The sequence below is a fragment of the Capra hircus genome, chromosome 13 (assembly GCF_001704415.2).
Source record: "Capra hircus breed San Clemente chromosome 13, ASM170441v1, whole genome shotgun sequence".
Classification (NCBI taxonomy): Eukaryota; Metazoa; Chordata; class Mammalia; order Artiodactyla; family Bovidae; genus Capra; species Capra hircus.
In genome coordinates this window covers 64313145-64320476 of record NC_030820.1, presented here as the reverse complement: position 1 = coordinate 64320476, position 7332 = coordinate 64313145, and the positions used below count along the sequence as shown (strand labels likewise).

At 51.2% G+C, this 7332-nt stretch overlaps 1 protein-coding gene across 7 annotated transcripts in view; it reads right to left on the bottom strand.

The window, feature by feature from the left end:
- CEP250 (centrosomal protein 250) overlaps window positions 1-7332 on the bottom strand; it is a 48518-nt gene continuing 41186 nt past the window's right edge. For all 7 annotated transcript variants that reach the window (XM_018057763.1, XM_018057762.1, XM_018057761.1 and 4 more), the window contains 5 exons: window positions 3915-4028; window positions 3567-3722; window positions 3017-3118; window positions 1942-2004; window positions 1-613 (listed from right to left, as the gene is read on the bottom strand). In XM_018057763.1, coding sequence (XP_017913252.1) covers window positions 350-613; window positions 1942-2004; window positions 3017-3118; window positions 3567-3722; window positions 3915-4028 — 699 coding nt within the window. In that variant the 3' untranslated portion in view covers window positions 1-349. The remainder of the gene's footprint in view (window positions 614-1941; window positions 2005-3016; window positions 3119-3566; window positions 3723-3914; window positions 4029-7332) is intronic.

Below are 7332 nucleotides of genomic sequence, written 5' to 3'. Positions count from 1 at the left end.
AACAAATGCCAAGACCCAGGGTTTATTACTGAAGGGGGAGGTGACAGAGGGTGAGGGGCTGGATAACGAGTTCTCGCGAGAGGCTGCAGATACCCACTTGGCCAGGGCAAGGCACTCTCGAGGTGACTGCAGGTTGGCAACAAGTGTTGTGTTCTCATTCCCGTGTGAGTCGGGGCCTGCCCCCAGCCTTGCGGGTTTCCTCCCCTCTTCCTGGGAATGTCCGCTGACCTGGGGCGCCCAGGCTGGGTCACAGAGCCAGAACTTGTTCTCTCCCACTGCAACTGTGTGGAGCGGCCACAGCCCACTGTACCGCCATCTCGTCTGTCTGTGAGTTCCCGGGCTGTGGCTGCTACCTGGAGGTGCCTTGAGCAGGGCTGGGGCTGGGGCACAGCAGGATGGGCCCGGGGGATGTCAGGCTTTGAGTCAGGGACTCATCCAGCTTGCGGGTCTCAGCCTCCAGGACGGTGGCCTCGGGGGCCTGGGCCACGGCCAGGAGGGAGTGAGAGAGGCTGTGGTGCAGGCCCGCCAGCTCACGGCTCGTCTGCACCGAGCGGGCGATGTAGTCCTGCTTCTGCTTCCGCTCCAAGGCCAGCTGGGCTCGCAGGAGGGCCACCTGGGGGGCAGGAAAACCAAGAGGGCAAGAGCCGTGGAGGACGGTGAAGCTGCCCACCCCCCTCCTTGCTCGGCTCCTGTGGCTCTTGTCAGACCAGCCTTTGAATCAACTCCACGCCCATGAATCTCAGGATTAGGCTTTACAGTGTATAGGGGAAGGGCTGCTGGGAATAAGAGAATCCAGTCATTGTCAGCATGGCTGCACAGGAGGCTCAAAGAGGGAGCTTGAAAAAAAACAAAACTATTCCTGTTTCTACATGTAATAAAATGCCCAGATTTTAAGTACATTTTAACATATTTCCTAACATACATACCCATGTATAACCACTATCTCAGTCAAGATACAGAATGCTTTAATTACTATAGAAAGCTCCATCATGCCCCTTTGGGAGATTTTAAGAAACATTCTGACTTACAAGATGAGACCTGAGCATCAGTATTTTTTTCAAAGCTCCCCAGATGATTCTAATGTGCATAAGGGTTGAGAATCACTGACTGATCCATTTTTCAGATGGGTACACCGAGGTGGAGTTATTGGGAGCTCAGGGCACATTCAGGATGAGGGTGGGGCAAGAGAGGCTCCTCATCGAGTGCAAAACTTCAGGAGGAGCTCCAGGTCCACAGGGAGGCCTGCCCTGCCTCACCCCAGTCTGGGCCTATCTCAGCGATCACTTTATATGAGTCTAATAGAATTCAAAGTGAGAGCTTGAGGTCTAGCTATATAGTCAGGCCCTTCCAGTAGTGACTATTGACTTTGGGCACAGATTCTGAAATCAGAATTTCATAGTTTTAATTACTCCTGGGATTTTCAAGACAGGGTGAACCTTCAGGTGAGGCCTCAGAGGCAAGAAGGTACTTGAAACAGGTTCCCAGAGGTTGACCTGAGCTTGGGGTGTGGATCCTGGCGCCTGTACCAGGCTGCTCTGCCTGGTGTGCTGGGGATAGTCCTGCCTGCAAGCATGCATGTGAGGGCAGAGGAGGCCCGGGTGCTTCTGCTTGGTTCAGGCTGTCCTCTTAGAATCTTCTGTCTGCTCCTCGGCCTTCTTCCCTTCCCTTTCTCGGTAGGCAGTCTGGGGCCTGGAGCGTACTTTATTCCCCGCTCCCACTCTAAGCATAGGAGAGGTTAAATGCACTCAGTGTAGCAGGTGGAGCTGGGACTGGGCTCTGCTTGCCTCCCATGGGGTCTGCAGTTCTTTGAGGCACGAACTATCTTCCCTCTCCCTGCTGGAGATGCTCAAGGGACCAAGCACATAGCAGACACCAAAGCCTTGCTGTCCGAGTACCAGGGGGGGATAAGAGCCTTAGAAGATGGAACCTTCTGGAACGTACCTCTTTCTGCAGCTCAGCCATGTGTGTGGCATCCGAGGAGACCTTCTGTCCTCCTCTTCCATCCTGGGGGAGAAAAATATTGTTTCAGGGGAACAGGCCTTCCATTGGGGGTTTGTGCAGGCCTCCCACTATACTGGGGCACCAGGGCCCGGGGGCAGGAGAGGCCTCAGAGGGTCTAAACCAAACCAATGGGCAACGCCTGTGGAGACCTGATGCCAAATGTCCCAGAGGTCTGGATGGGACTGGCTTCTTTAAGACACCTCCTCATTTAAAGTACACTGCACATCTGCCTCGTGCTGGTCCCGGGCAGCACGTGAAGGATGCAGAGGGAAAGTGAGACAAGGGCCCTGCCCTTGGGAAGCTCTCCTTAAAGGAAGGGGGATGGAGGGCTGGGACGTGCTCAGCCACCAGAGATCGTCCCTGCCTGCCAGGCTCCAGGACTGTCGACTGATGGGCATAACTCAGTCGAAAGAGTGGTTTGTGGTGTCTTCCCCTAAATCCTTCTGGCCACCGAAAAGATTGAGGGCAGGAGGAGAAGGGGGTAACCGAAGATAAGATGGTTGAATGGCATCACTGACTCAATGGGGAAGCCTGGTGTGCTGCAGTCCATGGGGTTGCAAAGAGTCGGACACGACTTAGTGACTGAATGACCACCAGAAAACACCTTGGACCCATATCTTGCAAATTCAGTATTGCAAAGGGCAAGGAAGTCTAAGAGGTCCACAAAGCTGCTATCAAGTCCCTAGGTACATCAGGGTGTGGCAAGCACCACACACTGGGAGAGACCAGAAGCCCATGAACTCTGCTCCTAGGAGCCTGAAGCACTGGTCTGGGGGCAGGTGGCCTTAACATCAGCAAAGGCTGCTCAGAAGGCAGGGCTGCCAGCCTTGATTCAAGGCCCACTCACTGATGTTGGGCCTCTTTCCTGGGTCAGGGGCAGTGCTGGGCGGGGCAGAGCCTGGTCAGGAGGGGCCCTCTGGACTGGCTTCCTGCCTTGGATACACATTGCAGAGGACTGTTTCTGGTGGCCGGGCTTGGGCTTTCCGGAAGCTGCAGTCAATGAAAATGGACAAACCTGGGGTGTGGGGGATGGTGTTGTGGCTCCACTGCTCTCTAGGACCCCTGTCCTTGATGCACGCATGGACTCCCTCTTCAGTTTCCTCCGCTCTCGCTCCACCTGCAGAGACTGGGTGTGAGTAAGAGCCCAGGGCTTGGGCTTGGCTCTGGGCTGCAGCCGAGCTGCCTTTTTGGGGAGCAGGCTGGTGTGAGGGGTGTGGTGTGAACATAAGGGGTCGTGAGAAGCTGAACTGTGCAGAGGAGAGCCTGTGCTGGGACAGCCCTGAGTGCACAGTGCTGCTGCAACAGAGGACGTGGGGCCAGCCTCCCGGGCTTCTAAGCGGGGCCAGCAAGTCTTTTCTGTAGAACTTCAGGCATTGTGGGCCATTCAGTCTTTGCCACAAATACTGGTGCATCCCCACTTAACTTTATTTTCAGAAATGAAGAGCAGGCGAAATCTGGTCCTGGGCTATTGTTTCCAAACCCCCTGCTCTGGGGGCTGCAGGAGAAGTGGAGATGCGCGCCTTTCTTCGGACTGGGGGCAGGAGCTGAGGACCGGAGTCACCCACCTGCTCCAGGGTGGTCCGCAGCTGGGCGTTGTGATGCTGCAGCTGGCTCCGGTCAACCTCCAGCTGCGCCACCGCTCGCTGCAGGTGTTCAAGCCTCTGCTCCCAGCGCTGCCTCTCCTCCGCCTCAGGACTCGGCTCCATCTTCACCTCTGAGACCTGAAGGAGAGAGACCTGTCAAGCTCACTGGGGCAGCCCCTGAGACAGGGGAAGGCGGGGGAGCTAGACAGAGGGCAAAGGATGAACCAGGCAGGTGTGCGCTTTAGGGACCCAATTCTCAGGGGAAGGGGACAAGCCCCTGGACAGGCACTCCCTCCTGGGCCATCTGTTCTCACCAGGCCCCCAGCTCACCTCTCCCAGCCGGATGCCGGGCTCTCCTCCAGGCCCCTGTTCTGCTCGGCTGGTCAGGCCCAGGCTGTGGAGTCGCTCCTTCTCCAGAGCTTGTCTGGTGAGCTCTAGTTCGTCCTGGGACATCAAGGTGCAGAGCAAGTCACACCATGGTGACCGCACATTCAGAAAGTGAGAGTAACATCCATACATCCACTCCACCCTCCATCCTCAACAGTCTCATCAGGTTTATAGTCTTATTTTTCTTGGCACCTCTCAGCTATTCTAGTCCAGAACCTTCATTTTACAGACGGATAAAACAAAGGAACAGAGAAGGATCTCCCCAAGGATACACGGTGGTCTAGGACTAAAATCTGTCTCCCTTTATTTTCATTTTTTGGCCATGTTGCATGGCTTGCACGATCTTAGCTCCCCGATCAGGGGTTGAACCTGGGCCATGGCAGTGAAATCCCAACCACTAAACCACCAGGGAACTCCCTGGACCTGTCTCATTTTAGATCTTGCCTAAGCTAAGCGACAACTGGGAGCACTAGGTGTGGTGCAAAGAGCGTGGACTCAGGAATCACGTAGAGGCGGGTACTGTGTCATCACTTACCAGCCATGTGACTTGGGTCAAGATAGGAGCTCTCTCCAAACCACAACCACCTTTGTAAAATACAAAGCATAGATCAAGCCTCTGGGGTTAAACTTCTTTGGATAAATGGGAAGACTAGTGTTTAGATTATTTTCTAGACACTCAAGCGTTCATAAACGGCAAAGGTCAAGAGGGGAGACAGAGAAGAGAAACAGATGGTCTACTTGTGGGTAGTGGCTGTCTGGGAGGGAGGAGAAGCTCAGGAGTATGAGGCCACGCTTGAAAGTCAGCCTGCTTAGGTCTAATCCGAGTTCTGCCCTACATGAGCTGGATGATCACCGACAGGTTACTTAACCTCTTTTATGGGTTATTCCTCAACTATAAAATGAAGATATTAACTGTTCCTGCGTCTCAGGGTTGTTGTAGAAAAAGAAAGGGAGAGTAACAGTGCCTGGCATGTCAAATGCTTAAAATAAAAACTGATGCTACTGTATAAATGTCCATCAACAGATGAATGGATAAAGAAGAGATGGTAAATATATACAATGGAATGTTACTCAGCCATAAAAAGAATGAAACAATGTCGTTTGCAGGAACATGGACAGCCTTAGTAAGTAAAGCAAGTCAGGTAAAAACAAATAACATGATATCACTTATACTTAGAATCTAAAAAAAAATGATACAAATGAATTTACTTACAAAACAGAAACAGACTGGCAGATATAGAAAGCACACTTATGGTTACCAAAGAGGAAAGGGGGAAGAGAGATAAATCAGGAATTTGGGATTAATAGATCTACACTACACTATTATATAAAATAGATAAACAACAAGAATCTGCTTGTATTGCACAAATAAGCAAACTATATTCACTATCTTATAATCACCTATTAATACAAGGGAAAAGAATCTGAAAAAGAATATAGGTATATTCAGTTATATATATATTCTATATGTATATATATACATATATATATATATACTCTGCTGTGTACCTGAAACATTGTAAATCAACTATACTTCAATTTTAAATAATGCTATTGGGACTTCCCTGGTGGTCCAGTGGCTAAGACACCTCACTCCCAATGCAGGGGTCTCAGGTTCAATCCCTGGTTGGGGGAACTAGATCCCACATGACAGAACTAAGGCCTGGCACAGCCAAATAAATGCTTTTTTTAAGTGATGCTACTATGAAGAGGGCTACTTCCGAAAAATGTCCTTGAGTATTTTGGGAATGGGGGTACCAACCTGAACTCCATTAATGAGTAAATACGGCTCAGTAATTCACAAGTATAGAGAGTGCCTTCCCGCCCACCTACGTATCTGACTTTTTCTGTGCCGGTAAGAATAGGCCTAGAAATAGGAAAGGAGTCCCACTTACTGAATGCTTCTTTCTTGTGCTCTTATTTATATTATTGCTTTTTGGACTCAAAATGGCTGTATGGGGCTGATATTATCATTCCATATTTTATCAATGAGAAAAACAAGTCAGAGAAGAAAAAGCACTTACCCCAGGTCACACAGCTACTAAACTGCAGAACTGTATTTCAAATCCAAGAACTTGACTCCAAAGTTCATAAATGAAACCCTTTGTGTGCATATTGTATTTTAACCAGAACAGAGATTTTGGGGCTCCGGGAGGGCTAGTCCCTGCAGGGCTGTGTGTCTGAGATCGGGGAGGGGGTTCTCCAGTGCTCACACCCAGTCAAGGGACCAGGATATAGAGTTGACTTCTCAGGAAAAACGGGCTGGGCTCCTCTTGGTAAAAGAGATAATACCTTCCTATGTCCAGCAGTAAACCCAGCTCTCCTGATGGCCCACTGTGTGCAGACCTTGTGCTCAGTGCATCGTGAAACATGATTAAGACATGGCCCTGACCTGAGGGTAAAGGTCATACTCTAAGGTCACTTCCTCTGCCATTCAACATCCTGCCTAGAGGAGCCCACTTTTTCTAACTGTTGATACCTCCGAAGTCTCTACCGCTGGCCTCAATCTCATCCTTTACCTTCAGCTCACTTTACAGACCCGCCCACTGGACCTATCCCCTTGCAGGTCCCACAGGTACGTCACTCGTTTCCAAACTGACAGCACTATTTCCCTCCTTTTCCCCAAACCCACCTTTATCTCAGTGAGCAGAAACCTGGGCCCTGTCTTTACTTTGTCATTTCTTCGTGTCTCCATCCATACTCCCGATCTCAGGTCACCATCTCCCAGCCGACTCCCCCTTACAGCCTCCCACTCGGTCTCCCCAGATCTCCAGCTGCTCCACACGGCAGCGTGAGCCATCTTTATGAACTATTATATATCTGATTCTGTCACTGCCTAGGCCCAAACTCTTCATCCGCTTCCCACTGGTCACCCAGGTCCTCAACATGCTGACAAGCCCTGAACGATGGGCCCCTGCTGTCCTCTACTCTTGCCAGCCTCCTGCTCTATGTCCCAGGCAGCCTCAACTCCCTGACTGACATTCTACGTTCTCTCTCCCCTCCTTCTCTCCTCTCCCCCCACAACAACCTGTGCAGGGCTACTTCCTTACTGGTCCCTTCAGATCTAATCTCAAACATCACTTTTACCAGGAAGCCTTTTGGGACCCAGGAAAGGTGGGGCATCCCTCTAGTTTGCTCAGAGCACACTAAACTAATCCTAATTAAGCACTAACCCCAAGAGCTGCACTGCATTGCACAATAATCGCTCTTCCACTAGACCGTTAACTCTGGGAGGGCAGAGTCTGTGGTGTCGCCTTGCCCCTCCCACCCCACACTAGCACAGGAACCGGGATTCCACTGTGTTGAGGTGTCCGTGACCTCACCTTTTCTCACATCCTGAGGTGCAGATGGCCCTGGAGTC